Source organism: Parasteatoda tepidariorum, chromosome 5 (genome assembly GCF_982258835.1).
Source record: "Parasteatoda tepidariorum strain Cologne lab strain chromosome 5, Ptep-v5.0, whole genome shotgun sequence".
NCBI classification, from domain to species: Eukaryota; Metazoa; Arthropoda; class Arachnida; order Araneae; family Theridiidae; genus Parasteatoda; species Parasteatoda tepidariorum.
In genome coordinates this window covers 35,689,431-35,716,728 of record NC_141759.1, presented here as the reverse complement: position 1 = coordinate 35,716,728, position 27,298 = coordinate 35,689,431, and the positions used below count along the sequence as shown (strand labels likewise).

Here is a 27,298-nt window from a genome sequence, read left to right as displayed (position 1 = left end):
AACTGACGGTTTTGGAGTAGAATTTAGGAGATCATGGTCTTACACGGATTAAAGTTCCAGAGAGTAATAGTAAGTACGTTAATGAAAATCCCAGACCACAGATTTTTTGAGAATAAATTTCAAGACTTTAGTGTAATGTTTAATAATATATTAGCATTATCTAAAAGCTTAGTTGACAATATTAATACAGTAAAATATGTATAAGTTGACTTCTTGCAGTGCACTGCCTATTTTGTTTAACTAAAACAAGGGGTTAACTTATGGAGGTAATTGTTTTTTTTTTTTAATAATTTCTCTGAATTCATATTACCAAACAAAATATATTAAATGTAATTAAATTTTTTAAGCTTAATTTTAAGATTTTTTTTCAGAATTAAAGTGATATTAATAACACGAACGAATTAAAATTTGTTGCATAAACTAAGCTGATTCAACGATGCACCCTCTTTTTTTTTAAATAAACTAAAAGTGATTCCCTCTTATAAGGAAGCGTTTTCGGTCAAATATGGGTATATTCGAGATTATAACATTTGTATAATGTGATAATGTTTTAGTGTTAAAAAAAAATACTTGTTGAGTTATAAAAGATTTTTAATGAATCTTTTAAAAAAATTAAAAGTTCTCAGTTCATAATTTTTTTAAAAAATGTCTGCCATAGATATTTAATAACAATTATCACAGTGTAAACATGTATAAGCAAATATTCTGTGAAAAAAATGAAGCAATATCTTGTTTAGATGTAGAGACAGGGTACATCGAAAAAGGTCAGTTTCAGCATTATTGGTATATGCCCTACAGGATTCCCTTAAGTTCAGCAAAAATGTTCGGTCGTGGCGATTTCACACTGGATTATGTAAGAAGACGGTATAATAGTTAATATTAAATAAAATTTTTTAAAAAGAAAATATGCATGACTGGTTTTTTAGCATGACAGTAATTATATATAGAACCAATATCATTTTTAAAAAATTATATTAGGTTCACTCAGGGACCAATTAAGACAAATTCAGGCCCAAGGCCCACCCAATTTTCCGGGCCCTTATTTTGAAATTAAATTACTGATGAGTAGTCCTAACAATGAAAAAGAATCTATTGAATTGCATGATTCAAGAGAAACATTCTAAGAAATTTTGAAAGCAGAGAATTGAAGATTATTTTTCTAAGATAAAGTTTACATATCTATAAATTAAAGAAGAATATAACACAACAAAACAATGTTATGTCAAAATAAAAATAGTTTGTTGGCCAAAAACAATTCAAATCAGTGATTTTTGCTAAAAATCACTGATTAGCTGAATTATTTCTTTTATTTATTCAATACTTAAACCAACACAAAGCTAGCCCACCTTTCACCAGACTTTTTACTAATTTTTGAGGCCCCCTCAAAAATTGTGGGCCCTAGGCCCATACCTATTGAGCCTAGGCGATAATCAGGCCCTGGGTTCACTTCAACACTGATACTCGCTAAATTAATTTGTTGCATAAAAATACTCCCGAAAAAGTATTTTTTCTTGTGGTTCATTTATGAAGTGTTTATTATAACATTCAATAATATTATTCCATGCGTGATTTTTTTTCTCCGATCAAAATTCAGGGTAGACAGGTGGGCAGGTTAAAAGCTTTTGTTCTTCTTTATTCTATAAGATGAATTCGGATCTTGATTAAATAGATCAACGTAGACTGGTGGTCAATCATTAGTGGTCAAATTAATAGATTTCACTGTTAATTGGCAAAATGACCATTATCTATCTAGTATTCATCTCTGGTGGAACATTCAAAAAGAAAATGAAAGAGAGGAAAAAGAAAAACCCAGAGTTTTGGCAAAATATCAGAAGTCCCCTTCTTAAAATCAATCGGCTAATATTCTGTTTAAAGCATTTTCAGAACTTCTTCAGCTGGAAACCTTCCAAACAATCGCAAAATAAGAATGACAATTAATTATTCTTTTTTTTTTTGGGCGAAATATTCAATCCTTTTTCATTTACATTTTAAGAACGGCTTTTTAAAAATAATATTATTTATTCAACAAAAAGAAAGATAATGAATGATGGTTAAAGTTTCGTTAATCATCATAAACTACAACTCTACACTAGTTTTATTCAGGGTATGTAGAGAGGGGGGGGGAAATACGACACTTTGAATAACTTTTGTTTTAATGATCTGATCGGACTTACACATACTAAAAACGTTAAACTCAATTATGTTAATTAATTAGTGCTCACTATGGTTAAGTTCCGAAACAGGATGCTTTTAGATTCAAAGATAGCTTCAGTGAAAAAAAAAACATTTCTAATAATGTTTATTAAATATCCATAGTTTATTTCACTTTTTACGTTTTTGATAATTCTAAATCTAATTGAGTAATTTAAAACATTCTTGTAGCCACTTATGAAACTTGTAGATCCAAAGATAGCGTCATTGAAAAAAACCATTTTTAATAAGTATTTATTATTTCTCATTCCTTTATTTAATAACAGTTGAAAAAATATGAATTGCAAGCTATATAAATTTTTTAAATCATTTTAAACTATGTGATTTTAAATCATAAAAACACATCGGTTGGAATCTTAAATATTAAAAAATTGGACTAACTCTGGAACTATGTCACGGAATTTAGCCTGAATTCGTTGAAAATTGCAAGTGTTGTCTTTAATCGATCATCTACATTTTGCTCAAGACATTCAAAACTTTAAGACCTCTCACTTTAAATCCAACTCCCACCTGCGAAAAATATGCAAGTTGTAGTAAGGTAATTATTAGAGCAACTGGAAATTTCTTTGATTTAAATTTAAAAATTTTCACCGGAGGATAAGAAACTTTTATATGAGAATTTAAATTATTAAGTTATTTTGAGATCAAAAACACGTTTTGTGATATATTCTCTTTTAAATTAGAAAGCCATTTTAAAATCTGAACTTTTATAATTTTAAATATTTTGGTAAACCACTGAGAGCCCTGTAAAGCATTTAACTTTTTTATATGTTCAGTATTTTTATTGACAATTTAGATTGTAGAAGAGTGCAAACGAGCTCTTTACATTAGCTTATAGCTCTGTACTGATAATTTATTCTAATTAAATGAAATACATTAATTGAGAGTTAACATCTTATGTTTGTTTCTAATTTTATGAACCCAATTTATTAACATTTTCAGAAAACATACGAATATCTATCACTGATGAGGAAGATGGTCGCCAGAAAGTTGTATCAACATTGAATTTGAAGCCAACATCAGATGATCATGGTGTTTATTATGCCTGCGAAAGTGAAAGCAATTTTACGTCTATTATGTTATCAGCCGGCGTCAGTTTAGACGTACAATGTAATTACATTTCCTAAATAAAAGTCATATTTAGTTCGTATTTAACATGAAAGGCATAATTTAACATGTATGGATGGCATTTCTACAATAATAGATAAGAGGTTAAAATAAAATTTGTATAAAATCTTTCGACATTAATCTATACGGAATTTTCCTTAATCACCGCTATTAATGTAGATATTTTGAATCCTAATCAAAAATAAAGAAAAAATATGCATACTTTTGGGTTGAAAATTAATTTCGAAGCAAGGATATAACATAAAATGCTATGGATTAAAAACAGCAATACCAATTTGATTTTCAGGCAGAACTTAAAATTGGACAACTTCCCGGACACAGATCTCTTGAAGTCCGTTTCAAACTAACCTGACGATTCCATTCGAAAACTAACTGAAAAGTTTAATAGGTTTATCTTAACAAGGAGACTGGAGATATTCTTTTTTCTTCTTTCAGTTATAAATGAATGATATTGTGCCGAATTCAAATGCTTTAAAAACAAACCTTTTATTTTAATACGAAATATTTTCCAACGCTGCACCGACTATATTTGTTCGCCACTTTTTTATGACAATAAAAATTGATGCAAAATACAGAAATCGAGAATTTGATTGGTGCATTTTAAGTAGAACGATCAAACCACATTCAGTAGGAATGCTCTCTAAGTTTGAAAAAAACCTTGAATATTATTTTATTACTCTTCAGGATCTGAACTTTTGTTATTGTAGTTTAGTTTCCTGACAGAAATTTTTAAAATATCGATAACAGAATTAATATTGAACCGTTAAACAATTAATTAACAACCGTTAAAGATACATGATAATTTTCTCAAAAGCTGAAGAAATTTGGAGCTGGCTCCAAAACCTTAATGTCGCGGAACCGACCTTATGTTAATAGTCGTCTATTCAGTCTTCTTTGTTTCGTATTATCTTCTCTCGTTTTAATGGGTTAAAATACCGTAAATAAATTAAAGCGACTTCAGTAGTTCGAAAGTTTTCACTTTCTTTTTTACCAAGAAAATTCTGAGAGCAAAAGCATTGCTAAAAAATGACGGAAATATTAGAAACCGCCAATGATTTCTCGCGAATAATTTGATAATTTCATTGGTCTATAGATTTCTTAAATTATGCACCTCTTGAATTCCAGATAAGCAACACAAACATTTTGACTATACGTTCCAATTCATGAACGTAGTAGTTTATTTTCGCTCGCTTACGAAATAATAAAATTTGCAATATATATTACAATATTTGTAAAATAAATATTGTCTACATACCTGTATGATCTTCTAAACTTAAGTCTACTAAACCTTGCATGCTCTTCGATCATTTAATTCCATGAATAATAATTTAAAAATCCTTGAATTACAGATCCTCCTGGAAGACCAACTATAGAAGGATATAGAGTACATGAGAAAATCAGATCTGGGGATACTGTCAGTATCAGATGTGTTTCTCGTGGAGGTAATCCCTTGGCTTGGCTGGTATGGACTAGAAATGGGGATTTTGTAGATCATTCATACATGACTTTAGATGGTGAGGCTGTCAACGAGATTACATTTACAGCTTCACCAACAGACGACAAAGCTCTTTATTTATGCAAAGCTTCTAGCTCAATGACACCAGTACCAATGGAAAAATCTATAACATTAAAAGTACTCTGTAAGTAGAAAGCTAGTTATTTTTCTGTATATTGATAATAGCTGTCACAATGGTTTCTATCATTTGCTTGGTTTTTTAGGTTATACACACACAAAAAAAACCTTGCTAATAACTATGAAAATAGATCCAGCCGATAGCTACTTCTACATTGAAAGTATGTTAAAATAATTTAATTTGTGCGGTGTGGAGAAGTTTTTTCATTCGCTTAACTGTTCAAGATATGGGCGGAATACGCAAAAAGTCTATCGAGATTTTCCACACAAGCCTTACATTTAACAGCAACTTAACAATTACTTTCTACTCTTGAGTGTCACTGTAGTTTGGAGGAAGATTTTGGCTTATGTACTGTAAAGCTCAAGTAGCGTTAATGTTAGTGTTAGGGGAAACGTAACGCTTTTCTAAATCTCTCTATACGAGTCCAAAATTTCGACAGCTGTTCTGACTAAACTATTGGGACCACATCTACCAGATTGCGTCATCCCTATATTTTGATAGTCAGAAATCCAAAATCGCTGGGAGAAAAAAGGTTTTCATATTCAGAGAAAATAGTCTGATTTCGTAACTTTAAATAGTGTCAACACTAATTATTAATATATTTGAGTTGATCTCTTTGAACCTTAAAGATTGGCCGATTGATTCCTGAAAATTAGATGATTATAACAAGAGTTATGGCTTTTTTTTGTACCCTACACAGAGCGCAAGAAAAAAAAAACGGTTCTTACGTATTAGCGCAACCAGACCAAAATTCGCATAAATCGCCAAATTTGGCGACCCTACTTACGCCAAATTTGGGGTCCCTACTTACGGCAACCCTACGTGTTATATGTGGTTTTTCGTAAAGAAATTATTTTGCTTACTGGTTAGATTGAATGCCGCGAAATACTTTAACTATGGGTATTTGGGATCTGCCGGCGAGTGAGAAAGATGCTGTTGAATTGTTACAGGGATATGGAATTATACCGAACGAACGTACTTGTAAAAATTCTCATAAAATGAAACTGTATTTTGGAAAGCAAATTTTCTGGAAATGTAACGTCGAAGAGTGCAATCAACACTTGGGTGTGAGAGCCGGAAATTGGTTCTTATTGCAACTTATTCAAATTCGAAACCGGAAGGGTTTAATTGCTATTTTATATTTTAAAACAAAATAATATAAAAAACTGCATTAAAAATTATCTGTAATTAATAAATGTACATTTTCTTTCTATTCATACTTTCTTACTCAAACTTACAAATCGCGCCAACCTGGTTGCGATAATACATAAGTACCAAAAAAACGTTGCACCTTTAATAACTGTTGATATATTAATTGAATTTTCTAATAAAGGAATGAGTTTCTAGTTTAACTTTACCTTTAATTTTTAATACTATGTGTCTTCACAACGCATGCGGGATAATAACCATACAATTAATAGTATCGCTAAGGAGTGGAAAATGAGGAGAGCGTTAAGCATAACGTAAGACAAGTGCTTTGCAAAATCTCTTGAATGTGCTTGCAAAATCTCTCTCTCTCAATAATATGAATTTTAACGGTAAAAAGAGCAAACTTAAATATGGAAATTAGTGATGTTTCATGTTACGGACAGGAAATAAGGGTCAGACAGGAAGAAGTATTTTCTGTGAATAAATAAACCATTTACTGTACCTGAAATTTAGAAGTTACGTTCTGATTAATTTAATCAGGAGACAAGGCGGAAGTTCTACCCTCGTGATGCTAAATTTAGTTTTTGTTTATTTTGCATTATCATTTAAACTACTTCATATAATAAGGAAAGCATAATTATGAAACTTGGTGGCTCAGGGGATAGAGCGTCCGCCATCCAATGAGGTGAACCGGGTTCGAATCCCAGCGATAGCTGATCGATACAAATTCCGCACCCGGTTAGAACTAACCACAGTGTTAGACGGATTAAGGGCTAGAGTCCCCTTACCGCCAGGTTAACCCTGAGAGGTCTCCGTCGTTTTTCTCACTATGTAACTCAAATGCGAGTTAGTTCCATCAAAAAATCCTTCAGAAAGAGAAATGGCTCCCAATACCTAATCCATTAGATCCCTTATCTTGTAGATTGGGTTTTAAAATACAAGGCTAATGAGTTGAACATTAATTGTCATAAAACCTAAATTGGGTCAGCTCAGCTGTGCAACGACGTTTATCAAAAAAAAAAAATTTTTTTTTAAAAACTGGTAACATTATTCTCCGCAAAAGAGGTTTTGTTTAATAAATTTTAGTATTTAAAATTGAAAATAATTGAAATAAACTAATGAGTTGCAAGGTACAGGGTACTCAGATATCTTTCCATATTCTGGCATTCTTAATCCATTAATGCCTAACCACAAAAAAGTGGTCAGTTGTCTATATGAAAATCACAAGCAGTAGTCGAAAGAAGCGCCAAGTAGTGAAACTACTGCAGTCGCTACATTTTTTCGTAATTTGAAGTGTGCTACTTTTTTCTTAAATAAATAGTGTAGTAAGTAGGGCGATATTAAAAAAAACAGTTGTTTGTGGCGATTCTTGATAACTACTTTTTATGTTAATTTAGTATATGAGCAGGATTCTCGATGGTTTAAACAGGGTTTGTGATGTAATTAATATCTTAGAGGAAATAAAAGAGCATTAAACACTTGAGGAAATTGCACGTATTCGATAATTTCTCAGCATTAAATATTCGTTGTTGAGAAATTCATAAAAAGTTAAAGGCTAAATGAACAAATTTAAAAAAATGCTTAAAATAATACACTGGCTTATGTAAGTATGCATAAATATTTCTTAATAATTCCTCATGCTTTAATATGGGCCAATTTTTCTTTATTCAAAACCATTCTGAACATAAGTGTAAATTAATTTCTACAGCAGTGTAAATTATACAGGTGCAATTTAACACATTGCTGACCGGTCACGAGTTAACTCGTGTTTTCGCGGCCAAGCGTTGATGACCGGTCACGAGTTAACTCGTGTTTCCGTGACCAAGCGTTTTAAAATAGTCTCGTGGTGACTATTTTAAAAAGTGGGCGTAATTTTCCTTAATTTCAATTTTACTATTTAATTCTCTACCAATTTATTATAACTTCACGAAACTTGATACATTTGTAAAACTTCCGATGTGCCATTACACGAAGGTGATTGTCATACTTTTTATCATACGAAAAAGAAATATTAAGAGTTGAATAATAAATAAAAATTTTTTAAAGTTTATTTATATTGTTTTACGACCAACATCCGCTTTCAAAAACATGGGGAAATTTTCAGATAAGTCGCCGGTCAGCAATGTGTTAATATCTCTAACAAAATTCATCAGTTCCTTACAGTGGCGTAGCGAGCTTAACTCGCGCCCGGGGCACAATACCCTTTTAGCGCCCCCCCCCCCATTCGAAAACCATAAAATATTATATGTAAAATATACTCGCAAATAAATAAATAAGTAAAGTAAAATAAATAAAGTCATAGACTCAAGCTAGGCTTTAAATTTGAGACAAAAAATGTAGTTGAGAGAACAAGACTAGATTTTGAAATGTCATCTAGATCATCTACATTTTGATCATCTAGAATTAGTTCAAAAGATACCTATTATTTATTTTACATATTTATAAAGAAATATTTTAAAAACACGCAGTTTTAAAACAATAAAAAAGTAGATATTTATTATCTCCAAGGAGATGCGTATATTTAATAATCATATGATTATAATTCATTAATAAAACTAATTACTATATCTAAATTTTCCGTGCTTTTGATGAAGCAAATGTATCAATAATACCATCAAAATTGATCATTTAAAATTTTTCTCTTTCCACACTTAAAAATGCTAGGTCATTTAGGCGATCTGTCAAAATTAATTTTAATTTGCTGAATGAACGTTCGCAGCTAGCAATTGATACTGAGGTAGTCAGGAGTATTTGAAATGCCTCTCTCAGATTTGGAAAAACATCTTCTCCATTCGAGATTGATTATAAAAGTAAGAAATTGTAATGGAGTTTTAGGTTTAATTTCTTTTCTACTGCGAAGTAACATTTTGCTGTCACATATTTTGATAAAAATTCTATTACATTGAAATCTGTATTATAAAATTCACCCAGATTTTTACGATTTTTTTCCAAGGTCGTTATCAACATTATCCTTGTTTAATAAATTTTCAACGTCTAGTAGAAATCCAAATTTGAAATTAAGGTCACTTAATCGTTTACACATTTCCTGTTGGAGACGATCAAAAGTGCTTTTCATAACGCGAGAAATTTCACTTTCTGCGGAAAGATCACCATAGCCAATTCTCCAGCCACGTATTGTTGTATCCATATCCCATTTTTCACAAAGAGACTCTGCTTTTTCTATTGCCTCTTTACAGAGCTTGTCTCAAATTTCGGTTAGTTCAGTCGCTAATGATTCAAGATCATGGAACACTTCTCTAAAATTCATTCTAGGATCTTGTAATCTGAGCTGCACACGATCAATCCTTCTTAAGATTTCGTACCAGAAATGAACTAAAGTTATAAAACTAAAGGTTAGTATATTTTGCAACAGAATTGCAGCTTCACTTCTGTTGTCCCTTGTAGTGGTAGTGTGCTCTGCTAATTTTTCTATTATATTCTATAGCCCATAGATGATAACGATAACCGCTTCTATTCTGGCGCTCCATCGCGTTTCAGATTTGTGACCTGCCATCACGGCAGCATTATCGCAACATTGTGATCTGCAGTTTGTTAATGAAATTTCATCGTAATTTAATTTCTCTAAAATTGTATTTTCTATCGAGGCTGCATCTTAAGCATGCATTTCAATAAAACTCAAAAAAGATTCTTTGATGGAAACTTTTTTATTGATAAAATCAGCATCTACATATCTAGCGACTTCGGACATTTGTTCTCGATGAGAGATATCAGGAGTTGAATCAAACAAAAGTCCATAATATTTATTTCTTTTGATATCGTTTATTAGTTGATTTCGAACTGCAGATGCCAGAAGATGAATGAATTCATTTTGAATCTGTGATGACAAATATGAGAACAACAAATTTTTCTGTTAACAAATTTTTTCATACTCTATTCACTTAATAATAGAATCGTCGAATAGATGTAGTAAGTAATCTTATTTGATTTATTACTTACCTAGAATGCCTTGAACTTGAAAGGTAATAACATAGTGAAATATACAATATAATTTATGCTGACATTAAACTTATATACAACATTTAATAGCATTTCATTTTTATTCTAAGCAGAGCGCGATGACAAGGACGTGAATTAAATATTGAAATATATTTAATATGAATTTAATATAATATTTAATATGAATTAAATATTAAATATTATGAATAATATTTATGAATTAACATTTATTATATTACACTGGCACTAATTTAAAATATATTTTCCAGAAATCAATTATAATAAAAAAAAATTATCCAGCAATTTTTTGTTTTGCGGACCATTTGGCGCCCCTTTGTGAGTAGCGCCTGGGGCATGATGCCCCCCCTTGCCCACCCCTCGCTACGCCACTGGTTCCTTAACACGTTCACGCCGGGGTGACCCACTGGTGGTCACGCTAGATTGTCTCATCTTGGCGGCGCACCAGATTAAAAACTGGTAACAAATAAATTTCATTTTTTAGTTTTTTTCCGGGAATAATAAAAATCCAATTCTACCAATTGTTTTTAACGGATGCAATTTTTATATTGAAATGCTTCTTCGCCGTGATAAATTTCCTTACAATGAATTGTTATTGTTGAGAATAGATTAACTCCTCCCGAATATTATCTAATATTGAAATAGTTCTTCTACCAGTATTTTCTCTTTTCCCGGCGTGAACGTGTTAAAGTAGTCACTAAAATTCTATAACAATTTTAGTCACATCATTAAAAAAAAAACAAAAAAGATAGAAGTTGTAGTTAATTAAATTTGTAACAAGGTACTTGCAGTAAACAACAAAGATCATACCTCCTATAACTGAAACCCTCCACACGATTCTTAAAGGTGGTTTGATTAGACCACTATGAAAATAAACAAGTTTACGAAAGAAGCAATTAATAGAAAGTCTAAGTAGTAAAAATAAGATAGTGGTAGCAAATATAAGTCTAAAATTTGTTTAATTTTTTAATATGATTGGTTTGTCTTATTTACTTTTCAAACACTACAGATTTAATTCACAAATATATATGATAAATTTCTCTCAATTACTTAAAAAAAGAATTAGGATTCATGAACACAACTGGTTTACTTTTTAAATAGTCTGCGTAGACCACTGATAAAGAACTGCGAGGAGGCTTTCTGATGTTAGAGGTAATGCCACTGATCACTAGTATGAAAACGTAATAATATGTTAAATTTACACCAAGGGGATATTTCTTTCTGTTACTTATCATTCTAGTTTTAAAAAAGAAGAATAAGTTAATTTCACATTCAACTATGTTATCATTAATATTAATTTATTAAAGTATACAACATTTACTTATTTTTTTAATATGAATTCTAATAATGAAACTGTTATACAACACAATTTTTTTGTAATTGAAAAAAATGATCCATCCTCTTATAAGTAAGGACGGAAAGATGGTTAAAGTTACCACTATGCTTATATTGCTGTTAGACGCTCCGTCATCTATCACTATTGAAGTTCCAAAAGAAGCAAAGCCTGGCGATGTCATCAGTGCAACTTGCAAGACTGGAAGGAGCAATCCCGCTGCAGAAGTCACGTGGGTCGTAGATGGAGTCCCATTTATTGGTGAGAACATCATAGAAGAAGATGAAAATGGTGGATGGACTTCAACTTCCATGCTGAACGTTAACGTCACCAAACAGGTCTGAATTTTATTGTTTTAGAGCATTTCTGTTATCAAAAAATTGATCTGAAAACTTTCGTGTTTTAACTACTATTTTAATTTTTTTTTTAAGGAAAATGTTAATGCTATATCAAATTCATCTGCTGTGCTCTCTTAAAAATATCTTAAAGAGTGGTAGAGATTTAAAACTAAAATTTTACTGAATTTTGAATAGCTAATATCAAGGTAATTGGATCTAGGTCAAGTTAACACGTCGAATGCCTCGTTAATTTTACATGGCTTGCCCGTCTGGCCAAACGGTTTAATAATTACAAACTAAATTAGCAAGTATCAGACAGATTCTGCTAGTTTTCTTAGAGGTTTAGCATGATTTGAAAAAAAAGGGATAAATTAAGTAAGACCACGAATTTTTAGAAATAGTGGTGGATAAAAATCTACGAAATTGAATTTATTAAACCAAGAATCACAATTTATAAACTACCACTTGAAAATATTTATTCGCTGTCCGGAGCAAGTTCGCATGTCTGTGTATATAAATAAAACTATTTTTGTGTGTTTTATATTGCATTAATTTCTTCAAACCATTTTAGTAACGATAATAATATTAAAAAAAATTAAAAATTCACTCGAATTAAGTGTTTCTAATAATCTTGGCTTCATCGGTCACCGGTGACCCCCGTGGCGCAACGAACAATTAAAACACCAGTCAAATGGCGGGCCACAACTTTATCAAAATTGCCGGCAAGGTGGCCGAGCGGTTAGCGTGCCTAACTGCGAAGCCATAGGCTGCGGGTTCAAATCCCGCTCTGAGCATGGATGTTTCTCTCTCTCTTTGTGCTGTCCTCTGTTGTGCGTGTGTATGATGTGTGAATGTGGCCCACCCTATAAACGGGTTTGTGGCAGTGTGGCGTGGGCAATGTTCCTCGCCTCCGTGACTTTGGTTCACAGGTGCCCACTGGGTAACGCGAAATGAGCAACAATTCTGGCATAGTATAGGCAAGATACAAATTCAGTGCCTGCCATTGGAAGAAAGAAAAAAAAAACTTTATCAAAATTTTATATAGGACTCTTTTATGTTAAAAGGAACATTAAATATTACAGTCAGATTTTTATCAAAGATTTTTTAATATTAAAAAGCAAAATAACAAGCATTACAAATAGTGCTTGTTACGTATCATTTTGAATCTTCTCTTAATCAGAAACTTAATGACAAGATTTTTGTTCGTTTAAATTTAATTCTGTGATAAATTAAAAAATTCTTTCGACTTATTAGGAATTATAGCAACAAAAAAAAATTTATTAAGCATCTGAAATTAATTTTCTTTTCTTTTCCACTCATGCGATATTCAATTCAAGGAATTTAAATAAAACATGATATCCATTCCCTCTTTAATGCGTTTTAAAATTTAAAAATGTAAACAATTTCGTCCAAAATGAGTGGTTTCAAAAAGTTAAATGGGAGAATTTCTTCGAGAAAATTCTTGATATTCACTTGCTAAGTTATATTCACTAAATACAAAAAAACGAAATAAAAAAGAGAAATATACACGATTATTTTTGTATTTGAGTACATGTTTTCTTGCATACAAAACCTGAGAGATAAATTTTTTTGCACCGTTGGTATGTTAAATTTCACAGAAGCGAGGAAATTAGGTTCTTTAAACGAAAGAAAAGTATTTTAAGCCCATATAAATTTTTTACGAAAATTGTCAGCAAGAAAACGACAACTAATATATTTTAGTTCGCGGGCCACAAGAAAAGGCTTCGCGGGCCGGATCATCACCTCCTACATCAAGAAGCCTCCACACTGTCTTTTATAAGAAGTCCGCGCAGACTGTTTAAAAAGTGAACCAGTTGTGCGCATGAACCCAAAATCTTTTATAAAAGTAATTAAGAGAAATTTATCTTATATATTTGAGAATTGAATCTGTAGTGGTTGACAAGTGAATAAGGCAAACCAATAATATTCATAAATAAAACAAATTTTTAGTCATATATTTGTTACCACTTTCTTATTTTAACTATATTTTGTATTAAATGACTCGTTCGGTAAGTGGATGTCCTTCATAGTGGTCTGATAGGACTATCTATAAAAAACCGTGTGGAGGCTTTCAGTTAAAACCACTGCTGTAAACCAACGAATCTAATGAAAAAATAACTGAAATGGAGTATATAAATCTGGATATATTAAATATATAATCTGGATATATAATCTAGAATATATAATAAATTAATCATGCTTTTATTTTGTAAAAACAGGGAAGTCATGGATGAAAGCTAGACGGAAAAGAGGAAAAGCTGGTAGTTAACCCACTTCAGTTTTAGCATGTTTTCGGGAGGAGTTAAACTATTCTCTTTTTTAATTATTCAGCTGCATCTACTTTTCTATAACGAAAGAAGCTGTTTTATATAAACGCTAAAATTGTAAAAAAATTGCGGTAGTTACAGAAATTTAATGTTTCTTGAAAAAAATGTCAGAATGAAATGCCTTTCGTACCAGTTTTTGCTCTTTTCCGTCTTGCCATATGTAGGCTTTCTGCCCTGAGGGAAGTTAAATTTTCAGTGGCCTTAAAACATTTAAACTACCACTTTTTCTTTTTTGAGAAGTCGAAAGTGGTAACCCTGATATATATTAATTCCCAGAACTTATTAAGTTAAATTAAAAAAAAAAATATATATCCCATTTACTTCTTTCTTAGGATCGCAGTGCTAAACTCTTTACTTGCTACGCAGTGAATCAAGAACTAGGCGAAACGAAGCTTCAAACATTAGCTGTGAGCATTTTGTGTAAGTCATATATTCAATTAGCATGATGGATATTTTATTAATGGATGGATAAAAAAAATAATAGATTCCACCGTATTCAGGACTTTTTGGTTGAAACAATTTTTGGTTGAAAAACGTTTAACATACCCCTTACATAATTTGACCGGAACAATTGGAATTATTTCAAAATATGATAAATTACTATTGAGGAAGGAGAAACATCATTGCTAAATTGATTGAAAGGGTGAAACTTGATTCTAATATTTGATTTCCCACCTTCACTCAGTTTTATTCGGCAATGGATAATTCTCAGTTTCCTCCAGACTTAAAAGGCAACTGTAGAAACAGAAACTTCGAAATTTCTTTTCAAAGAAAGAAGCAGGAAGTTAATGATTTTTTTTCTCTATTGCTGCAATGTTTTGTCATTTACAATGTTTTTTTTTAGAAATCAAAACGTATCAAAGTGGTGGCGGTTAGAGCATTTCTCTGTTGAAATTCCTAAGTCTGTATAGTGTCTGTTGATACCATGTATTACACATAAAACACTTTAACAGGATGCAATTCAAAATCGAAGCGAAGTTTCAGAATTTCTGAATACATTTAATTTTTCTTACATATTCCTTTTCAACTTCTTAAGTTTGTACAGGATCTGGTACATGCTATGTGTTACATATAAATGACTTCATTGGATATAGTTCAAATACGTCACAAAGTTTTGGAATTTCTCCATATATCAGTCTAATTTCTCTTAGACATTCTTTTTCCCCGTCATAAGTTTGTACGATGTATGTTGTGAGGCATTATTTACAAATGAAACTCTTTCATTAAAAGGAAATTGAAATAAGGCACGTAGCTTAAGAAATTTTTAATTGTACTTATCGGAGCAATGGTGGCTCAGGAGATAGAGTGCGATTGATAAGGCGAGCTGAGTACTAGTCCTAGGATGGCTGATCGATACGAATTCCACAACCGGCTCGTACAGACCAGAGTGCTGACGTAAAATATCCTGCGGTAGACGGATAAGGAGTTAAGAGTCCCTTTGCATCAAGATAACCGTGGTAGTTTTAGTGGTTTTCCCTACCCTGCAGCTCAAATTCGGTTAGTTCTATCAAAAAGTCCTCCACGTAAGCAAATTTTTCCCAATACTTAACACGTTCACGCCGAGTGTTGCGCCTGAAAGCGAGACGGAAAAGAGAAAATAATGGTAGAAGAACTATTTCAATATTAGATAATATTCGAGAGGAGTTAATCTATTCTCAACAATAACAATTCACTGTAAGGAAATTTATCAAGGCGAAGAAGCAATTCAATATAAAAATTGCATCCGTTAAAAACAATTGGTAGTTATGGATTCTTATTATTCCCGAAAAAAAAACAAAAAATTGAAATTGATTTGTTACCAGTTGTGCGCAGCCCGATGAGACAATCTAGCGTGACCCGCCGGTGGGTCACCCCGGCGTGAACGTGTTAATCCAGGAGTTTCCTTGTCTTCTGAACAGTATACAAAATAGCAAGTCTGCGGAGTTGAACATTGGCAGAGATGCCAACTGCTCCGGACAAGACAAAATAATTTAAAAAAAGGTTAATTACTACTAACTATAATTTGCAAAGATTTGTATAATTTTGCTAATTTTTTAACAGGTTTAACAAGATTTAACTATAATTAAGTCATGAATATATAAGTCTATTAACTATTTAGAAATAGTGGTGGATAAAAATCTAATAAATTGAATTTATTAAACAAAGAATCACAATTAATAAACTACCACACGAAAATATTTATTCGCTGTCCAGAGCAAGTTGGCATCCCTGCATTGGTAGTCGTAATCTCAAAATCGGGTCGGCTGTTCAACAACGGCTATAAATGGAAATAAAATATATTTATCCAATCCTCTTTAGATATTGTAGTAGTTTAAAAAATAGGTCACGTGGTATGTCTCAAACTCGAATACTATTTTATAAAAATTATGAGAGTTGAAACAATACAGTTTTACTAATCATGGAAATTTACAGTCAATTTGTGATTTACAGATGCACCCGATCCACCATCCATTTTTGGATATTCCGAGGGGACTCCCATAGCAGCTGGTAAACTGCAGCGTCTTACTTGTGTTTCACATGGTGGAAATCCACTTCCCGATCTGAAGTGGTACAAAGGAGAAGAAGAAGTGAGTATATTACTAGAGAGATTTTGCATGGCTTTCCATCCATGCAAATTTTACTTAATTTGACAGCTTGCTGATTATGGAATTGAGAAATGCTATGACAACTGGGATCTGCTCTTGGAATTTACATTTACTGTTTAATCCCCAACCGATCAATAATTAATTAACACTTTCCCATGTTAGCAACAGAATATTTAATGTGACAGTGAAAAAAAAACAGTTAAAGTAAGCAGAATTTGCTTATGCTTGCCAGCATTTTACCACATGAGTATTGCGTCTTATATGGTTTTACTTTGTTTATATGACATGAATCTTAAAATCATTGTTACCCAATTTTTTTTTAAAATTTACTAAAGCATAAAACTTACTACAATTTAAAATATTTTAGTAGTTAGGTTTTATCTGCGCTTCATAGAGTTCTTTTAGTTAACCTTTTCGGGACGGGCGAGTCATATATGTATTCGTACGGAATTAGAATCCGGATAGTAAAAAATAAAAAGCGGTAGCTTAAGTTTGGGCATAGCTAATTTGACAAACTTATTTTTGCTTTCACTTTAAATTTAACGCATTCAATCCTAGTGAGTTAAAAGTTTAACTGTGCAATTTTTAATTCGAACTAAGTAGTGGTGAATTAAATAAATCAAACTATTAATACCTCGCCTACAAATATACTACTGCTATAAAAAATAGTTTGTCTACCAGTTTTATCTTTTTTACCCTGATTATCGGCACTCTGAGAATGCATATATGACTCGCCCGTCTCGAAGAGGTTAATATGTTGCCGCAAATGACAGCCAAAGCCGTCCGAATTTGGTGATATGTTTACAGCCATCCTCTGAGTGTAATCCACAGAGCTGCTTCTACCCAGGAAAATAAAAACACTGCTAGTAAAACCATTTAATTTCAACTTGTGCTCGAAAGAAAGAAATGTCTGTCATTACAAGGACTTATTAACTGTCAATATCTATAACAGGAAACAGATTTGCATGTCAGATGTAATGTTTAACAAGTCCTGGTAGACAGGGTTCCGTATTCCTCTCAAACACAAGCTTGATTTGAAACAGTTTTAATTTCATCATTTTGGGGGGGGGGGGGGCACAGATATCCTAACTACCATCTCGAAACAAATATTAATGTGGATCTATTAATTACCACTTTTTAAAAAATAATTATTTATATTGTTTAATGTGAATGTTTGTTAGCTGATACATACCCTTCAACTGCTACGGAATTTCCGTAGTTTCAGAAACCTTCTTTTCAGACGGTAGTAAAATTAATGTCTTAATATTTTAAAAAAATTAATTTTAGCGTAACTTGTCCACTATTACTTATAAAAGTGCAGGCCATAGGGCTAGATTCTTAAGTTCTGATAAAAGTTTTATGAGAGATCCATTTGCTTTAAAAATTTCTACTTTGGTTCGCTACCACTAGAAAGAATTATTTTCAAAATCCTCATAAGTTGGAGGGTATGCTGATACTATCTAGCAGAGCGTCAAATTTAAAATAAGGCGGCGAAACTATTCGTGACCTATAGACACTAATGTACAGTTGTGGACGTATGCCTGTTTCAGTGATGCCAACTTGCTCCGGACGGCATATATTTTATAGTGGTAGTTAGGACTGGGCGATATTAGAAATTATATATCGTGATATATCGTCAGTTTTGCATCGCGATATAGCGATGTATCGCGATATAGTATTTTTGAATTTTATTTACTTTAAGGCACAGAAAGTCAGATTTCTATCAAGACTTCATACGCATATTGATTTAAATCAATTTATAAATTTGAAAATATATATGTTTGCTAAAGAAAGATATTAAATAAATTGACTAAGATGTACAAATCTTACTTAAAATATTTATTGAAAAAATGTGTGCAGATACAGAATGAAATACTTGCACTTCTTTATCGTTTATAAGGTATAAGCAGTCTTAATTTAAGTTAACCCCTAAAACACCCTTAATGAAAAAAAATATTGTTATTAAACAAAAGCTGATTTTAAAATTTCAAAATATAGTTTAATTAAAATAAAAGTTAGATTGACTAAAAGCCGAAGTTTAAAATTAAAAATGTTCGAATTTTAAACTAAAAAATAAACATAAGATTTGTAATAATTTCTTAAAATTTTCGTTCTCTGAAAGATTTTTTAGTTTAAAAATGAAAAGGGAATTTTATAAAGATATCTAGCTGAAATTATTGAAAGAAAATTTAAAAAATTATAAAAAAAGTTTGTTAAGAAATTCATTATACACTTAAAACAAAGTGTTAAAAATATTTTTTTTTTAAAAAAAAGAAACTTTTTTTAACAAATCAATATTTGCTTGTACTATTATGCGTAAATAATTACAGAATTATTAAGTTCGATCGTAATGTTCAAATTCTGAATGAAGAAGTAAGCACAAGTTTTGTCATATTTTCCAAAAATGATCACACAAATAACAAAAGATTTCTTAGTTTAAAAATAAAAAAATAAATAAAAGTGAAATTTATCAATATATTTACCTAACAGCATAGGAACAAAATTTAAAAAATTAGTTCGTTAAAAAATTATTTGTATGCTTAAAACAAAGAGCTAAATAAATTTTAGAAAAAAAATGCTTCTTAAACACTATTTTTATTATTATTTCATATAAATAATTAAATTAAATTAAATAATGACCGAATTATGAACGAAAAACAAAGTAAGGCAAAGTTTCTTAATTAAATTCTTAAAAATAAAAACAAAAGAATTGTGATATTCGGTAATATATTTAGCTAATTAACTAATAATATGAAACGAAAATTAAAAAAAATAATGATTTTACTCTCTAATAAAACGAAGTAGTAATTGATAAAAAAAAAAAAAAGAAATGAATAAAATTCGCAAACTTTTCAAATTCTTTTGATGTTTTATCCGAAAGGTTTTTAATAAATTAAGAGAAAGTAAAAAAATAACCTAACAAATTTATTTACTTTGTAATTTAATTCCTTATGGATGCCTTAAATTAGATTTCCGATAATTTTCACATTTAAAAATATAAAAAATGTTTTGTCAGAAAATAAATAAAAAACTTACCTAATTAATGAAGAAACTTTTCTTTATAAATTCTTTTCAATAATAGATTGCGTTCAGAACAAGGTTACGACGGCGATCACGAAGGTAATCCCATTGAAAATAATCTACAAGAAACGATTTCAAATCGCGAAGGTGCGAAAACGAACATGTGATATAACGATATAAGGTCTCAAAAGTGATTCTGATTCTACCGCTCATCAGTCAAGGCCGTCTCAACATAACGAAACAATATCGTCTTCCACAGCGCGAGTTGGCATCGGAAACGTAAGAGAAAGTCCTTGCGTGTATCGCTATATCGTCTTCTTCACTCGACGGCTTAAATCAGATTTCTGATGCATCGCTTGGAATGAAAGTTGCTGTATCGGTTTGCCGATATAAGCGTTAAATCGATATATCGATTTATAGCCCAGTCCTAGTGGTAGTTTATGAATTGCGATTCTTGGTTTAATAAATTCAGTTTAGTAGATTTTTATCTACCACTATTTCTAAAGGATTCGCAGGATTATGCAATTCACCACTTCAAAGATATGCTATGCTATAGGTAGTAAAATTATGCTATGCTCCTTACCTGCCAACTCTTCCGGATTTTCCGGAAGATTTTATTTTCATATTTAAAGTGGTAGCAATACTCAGGTTATTCCAATTAACTTTTTGAATTATAATGATAATTATAAATTAGTTTGACCACCACTACATATAAATAATTACAATAAATATATCAAAGCATATTAGTCTTTGCGCAAGCGAATTTCAACGGGATCAAAATATAAATATATTTTTGAGTCAGATTGTTTTTCGTTTATTGTTTTACAACCACTCAGAAAATACATTATCGGAAAGAGTGAAAGTTGGCAGGTATAGTATACCCTTTAAAAAGCAAGCAAATATTTGCAAAATTTACTTTGTAGTTATTTACCGTTTTTTTAATCATTTTGGCGTGTCCGGAGCAGTTGGCATCTCTGCTGTTTAGGCAGAGGGGGTGCGATCTATGACCAAGAATGCGACTTCTACCACACCAAACATCACACCCGTTTATAGGGTGGACTAGAGCCCCTGAATTAGACAGGCCGACTTATCATTTATTGTTGGAGCAAAGAGCTAACATACGCACATCGAATAAATATTTTCAAGTGGTAGTTTATTAATTGTAATTCTTGGTTTCATAAGTTCGATTTAGTAGATTTTAATCCACCACTATTTCTAAACAATGCGTAGACTTATATAATTCACCACTTTATAGTACTTACAATATACCATCGACCGACAAGACTTTAACAGCATCACAGCACTTTTTGCAGATGATACAGGAATTGTCGTGAAGTCCAAAAATCCCAACATTGCCTTACAAAAACTCCAAGAAAAGATCACAGAAATAGAAACCTGGTGCCTAGACTGGAAGTTTAAAGTAAACGGCCAAAAATCGAAACTACTAATCATTCAACATAAAAGAAAAACGATCCTCCCTAAAAATCAAGTTGTACTCTTTAACGAAACGATACCCATAGTCAAAACAGCAAAATATCTTGGTCTGGTCATAAACAGCAAATTTAATTGGAAAGATCACGTCAAAACAGTCATCAACAAAGCACAAACAGCCTACCACAGATTACAAATCCTTCTTCAGAACCCTAAAATGGAACTCAGTCTTAAACGTTTACTTTACATCTCGATGATCCGTCCCATCCTGACTTATGCATCTCCAGCTTGGTGCAACATCTCTACATCACTCCTTAAAAAACTCAAAATATGCCAGAACAAAATCCTCAGGAAAATAACAAAAGCAAGATGGTTTATCCGCAATAAAAACATACATAGCGACCTCAACATAGATTTCTTAGATCATCACATTGCAAAGCAAAACTTCAGATTTTTTGAAAAAACCAAATATTGTGACACCGCAGGATTCAACGAAATTTTTACGTTCGAAAACTTAAGAGAAGACATAAACCTCAGGCCGATTGCAGCTCATTTTTGTAGTGACATAATTTTAACTAAAATACAAAATATTTGATTTCCTCTTATTCCAGTTACCAGAAAGAACCACCTTAAAGATTAAATACAAGATGAATGGGAAAAAGGCCGCTAACGGCCCCAGGCGCCCAGTTATATTTCGATGATGATGATGATGAGTACTTATAATATGCTTTAAATTTTTAAAAACAAGCAAATATTGTCAACTATTTGCAAAATTTACTTTGTATTTATTTACCGTTTTTTAAATTATTTTGGAGTGTCCAGAGCAGTTGGCATCTCTGTAATAACATAACTAATACTAACATAACGTTAACTTGCGAACTTGTTTGCTCCAATATTGCTTGATAGGTCAGCTCTGATAGTATAGGAGCCTTAGGCGGACCCATTCATTCATCCATAGATCGTAATTTTGACCTGAATCTCCAATCCAGTACCCCCAGAGGTTTTGATTTGCTATGGGAACATGGATTGTACAGCATGTTTTAATTAATAACAAATATGAACATCACTAGTTCAGAGTGTACCGATGCATTTATTTAGTAATACTTCCGAGAAAAATAGATATAACATGCCTTAACATATCAATTTTTTGTTTGTTTGGGAAGAGAAAAAAAGTCTTGATTAGCAAATTATGGTTACAGCCGTCAATCACTTTCATAGGAAAACTATAACAAAACGTAATAATTTTTACTTCCCAACCTAAGACTGACCCTCAATTCATATGGTAGCCATACTCAATTGAAAGAGGGGGGAAAAAAAGCGTTTCTGACCATGTCCGCTAAACTAAAGATTCGCGGTAAAAAATTAAGAATGCATTTAAAACTACTTTTGTTTTTATTTCTTAAGTTATACTCAGAGCTCAGGGATGCCCCGGACGACAAAAAATGTAAAAATTGGTAAGAACTCAATGGACTCTTGATTATTTATTATATCTTTAACTATTCAATCAGAAGTACCACGATCACTTTCAAACTATTTACATTTAAATCAAAATAAATATTTCTTTTCAAACTCAATAGTAAACTTTAGAAATATGCTGGGAAAGTTAGAATTATATTTTTCACCCCTTATTTCATTTCTAGTGCCCTGTGGTAATCCTGTTTAGAACATGCAAATTATCAATAACGAAATTAAAATAAATTACAACTACCGCTTTTCTTTTTAAATAATTTTGTTAAAATAAAAGTTCGCTTCCATTAAATTTTATCCATCTTAAAGCCACGAATCTTATTGATGTGCGATTAAAATTAGCTTGTGATAGATACAAAGTTTCCTTTTAAAGGTAAGATCGTTTTGATTTGTTTTTCCGATATCAACTAAGGGCATCAAATAGCATTTCTGATCCTACAGAGATCAATTTAACCACGGAATGGGAAGATCTTATGGATTCTATATCCGATCAGGATAGGATTACTGCAAAAAAAGGTCCTTTTAAGGGCCAGAAATCAATTTCATCGAATACACATGAAAATTCGGATAAAAATCAAATAGAGCAAATAACCCTAAAAGTTGATAACAATACCGAACTTATCCTAGTTCCCCCAGACGAAAATAACGATTTATCGAAAATTAGAGATAGTGTAAATAACATTAAAAATGTCTTTGCACCTACTATTCAAAATGAGATACACCAAACAGTTATCTCAATTTTAACAGGATATATTGAAACCCTACTTAACTCTACAACAGAGATGGGTAATCGTGTAGCAAATCTTGAACAGCATATTCAAAAGTTAAACGATCAAATTCTCGAAAATGGTTCTAAAAAACCAAAATTGATCAAGATTAAACAAACTAGGGATAACCTCCCAGCTCCTTTCCCAATAAAAAGATCCGGCCGTAAAACTAATATTGCCAAAGTAAATTTCATTAGCGAAAATAAATTCTCTGCACTAGAAGAATTAAATACGGATAAAAACGAAAATTGTAACCCAGGAGAAAAAACTGAGGATTACCCAGAGCTCTCAATTATAACCAATCCGAGCAAAAAGAAGAAAAGAGCTATTTCAGATAATTCAGATGTTTCAGACAACGAAACTAACAAAATAGAAGAAAACAAAAATTCTAATGACATGGAAATTGATAGTAATAAAAAAGCTAATAATTTCAGAAAACCGAGAAAAACAGTAAACAACCCACCGATAGTCATTATAGACCCTAACTTTGACTGGAAAAATTTTCTCGCAAAAATGAAAGAAATGAACGTAAGTGAATTTACAGGTAAAACTGTAGGGGACAGAATGAATATTAAAACTAGGACCCCTGATGCACACAAGGCCATAGTCCAAGTCCTGGAAAATTCAAATATTGAATATCACAGTTACTCCTTACCAGAGGATAGACTAATAAAAATCGTCATTCGTGGAGTACCGAAAGAAATCGGCTCTGAAGAAGTTAATTTAGCACTAAGAAGTGAGCATGATATCACACCAGAGAATGTAGTCCAATTAACAAAAAGGGTTAATGGAGACAGAATAAACATACCTCTCTACTTAGTCACACTAAAAAAATGCGAAAAAAGTAAAGAAATCTGGCAAATAGAATATCTACTAAATTGTGGAGTTAAAATTGAAAAATACAGAGGAAGAGGCCAAGGGCCCACACAGTGCCATCGCTGCCAACTTTTTAGACATTCTCAGAATGGCTGCAGGCATGACCCAAAGTGCGTTAAATGCGCGGAACAACACCTTACTAAAGATTGTAATAAAACAAAGGAAGACACTCCAAAATGTGCAAATTGTCAGGGCAACCATGTTGCAAGTTTTAGGCAATGCCCGACATACTTAGCCATCTCAAATAACAAAAATAAAAATAAACAACCTCCGACCAGTTTTCGAAAGCAAAACGTACGCGGCCGTGGTACTAAAAGAGCAAACTACCAATTCCATCTCCGCAGCCGAAGAAAAAATTAAAGAGGCTAAAGAAGTAGCAGACAAGCTAACAGCATTAACCATCATAGCAAAAGAAATAGCTGACTCACTAACAAGACTAGATATCAAATATGGATTTAAATAAAAATAAATTCATTCCACTGAAGATTGCATTCTGGAATGCACATAGCCTAAATAACAAACTAGGAGAAACGAAAAATTTTATTTATAAGTATGATCTGGACATTCTAGCTATAAATGAAACCCACCTAAATAAATTTAATAAATGTAAAATCGCTAATTATAACCATTTTAGATGTGACCGTACAACCAGCAGAGGCGGAGACACTGCTTTATATGTTAAAAGATGCTATAACTCCACACTATACAGTCAGAACAATTTAAATGGCCATGAAGAAATTTCTATTGTAATCACACTTCAAAATAGCAGAAAAATTAAAATCACGAGCATGTACAACCCCCCCCCGGACACCCTATACAGGAAGACACTATAAAGGACTTATTTCCAATAAATTTCGAATGTATTGTGGTTGGAGATCTTAACTCAAAACATATAAATTGGGGATGTGCGAAAACAAATGATAGTGGCAGGAAGCTAAACATTCTAATCAATAAATTCAACTTAAATTTATTCGCTCCAGACGAACCAACCTACTATTCTAAAAATAGCTCAATTTTAGATATTTTAATCACAAACTCCAATTCCCCCATTTCATTGGAGGTACTCCACGAATTAAGCAGTGATCACTATCCAGTAATTGCTACTACCTGTTTTAATAAGGAAGAAAAAATCATCACTAGGAAGAAAACAGACTGGCTTCTGTACAAAAATATTCTAAACTTATCATATTTTAAGAAAAACCTAAATAATAAAGCCGATATTGAAGAAGATATTAAAAACCTAACTACTGACTTATACAATGCGTACACAGAAGCTACAGAAGAGATAAAAGTCAGAGCCGATTATAAAATTTTACCAAATTATATTAAGGAACAAATTAAAACTAAAAATCGACTAAGAAAAGAATATCAGCAAACAAATAACCCTATCATTAAAACAGAAATTAACAGACTTCAAAAAACAATTAATAAACAACTTACCGAATACAAACAAGACGTTTGGAAGGAAAAAATCATTGGCATGAATACAAGCGATAATTCCGTATGGAAAATGGTTAAATCCCTCAAAGCAAATAAAACGATAAACATGCCTCTAAACAGTGGTAATGGAAAAATTTATGCAGACAAAGACAAGACAGAAATATTTGCAAACTCAATCGAAGAGCAATTTTCTCCAAATAAAGAACCAAATGATAAATCCTCAGATCAACAAATTATATCTATCTATAATACCTACTTCAGTAAAAATCAAATTAATAACTCAATGAGTTATACGGATAATGACAAAATCAAAAACATCATCAGAAAACTAAATAAGAAGAAAGCCCCCCCGGCTACGATAACATCACCAATATCATGATTAAAAATTTACCCCCCTTAAGACTGAACCAACTCACTGTAATAATCAACGCAAGCATCGAACAGTGTTATTTTCCAAATCACTGGAAGCATGCTACTATCATCTTATTCCCAAAACCAGGGAAAATCATTTAAACGCAGAAAATTACAGACCAATTAGTCTTTTATCCTCACTATCTAAAATCATGGAAAGAATTTTATTAAATCGAATTTACCCACTATTAAGCTTTCTCCCGAACGAACAATTCGGTTTTCGGAAAAACCTCTCCACAACTAAACAGTTGATTCGAATACTTGAATTTATTAGTGAAGGATTCTTCAAAAAACAAGCCACTGCCTTACACATATTGGACATCGCTAAAGCGTTCGACAGAGTATGGCACACTGGTCTTATATATAAAATGATACAGCAAAATACTCCTGATGATCTTGTTCATATTATTAATAATTATTTAATCAATAGAACATTTCAAATTAAAATTAATGACCATTTCTCTACAAGGAAAAAAATACAAGCAGGCGTACCACAAGGCTCTATTCTGGGGCCCATTCTCTTCCTAATAAACTGGTCAGACTTCCCAGTTAACAGGGGAGATATAAATATTCAAACAGCCTTCTATGCGAATGATACCGCGATTCTCAGCAGATCCTTAAATGTAAATAATGTAATTAAAAGACTACAAAACAATGCAAAAGATATTGAAACCTGGTGCAGCAGGTGGAAGGTTAAAATTAATAGCTCCAAATCAAACCTACTCATTATTTGCAAAACATATAAAAAGAAAATTATCAACTACGAAAAAAATTTATTATTCAACGAAGAAGTTCCCAAAGTCTCTAAAGCAAACTATTTGGGTATCACTATAAACTGCACCCTAAATTGGAAATATCACGTCTCTAATATACTTAAAAAAGCTGAAGCTGCTTATCAAGCTTTGAAACCCATTTTAAATAGCAATAGCAAAATGGCTTTAAACACGAAAAGGCACATTTATCTAATGTGCATAAGACCAATCCTCAGCTATGCATCCCCGGCATGGGGGACGCTTACAAATACACAAAGAGAGAGACTCAGAGTCTTCGAACACAAAACCCTAAGACGAATCACTGGGGCTCCCTGGTTTGTCAGAAATAACACCCTCTATAATGACTAAAGCCCGGAATTTCAGGCAATAAAAAATGCAAAAATAGGCAGGCAAAAAGGCATTTAAAAAGCT

General features: G+C 31.9%; 1 protein-coding gene across 1 annotated transcript in view; it reads left to right on the top strand.

The window, feature by feature from the left end:
• LOC107445030 (nephrin) overlaps positions 1-27,298 on the top strand; it is a 78,752-nt gene that overhangs the window by 16,362 nt on the left and 35,092 nt on the right. The window contains exons 6-10 of the mRNA XM_043049932.3: positions 3,154-3,321; positions 4,689-4,979; positions 11,557-11,768; positions 14,449-14,536; positions 16,547-16,683. Coding sequence (XP_042905866.2) covers positions 3,154-3,321; positions 4,689-4,979; positions 11,557-11,768; positions 14,449-14,536; positions 16,547-16,683 — 896 coding nt within the window. The remainder of the gene's footprint in view (positions 1-3,153; positions 3,322-4,688; positions 4,980-11,556; positions 11,769-14,448; positions 14,537-16,546; positions 16,684-27,298) is intronic.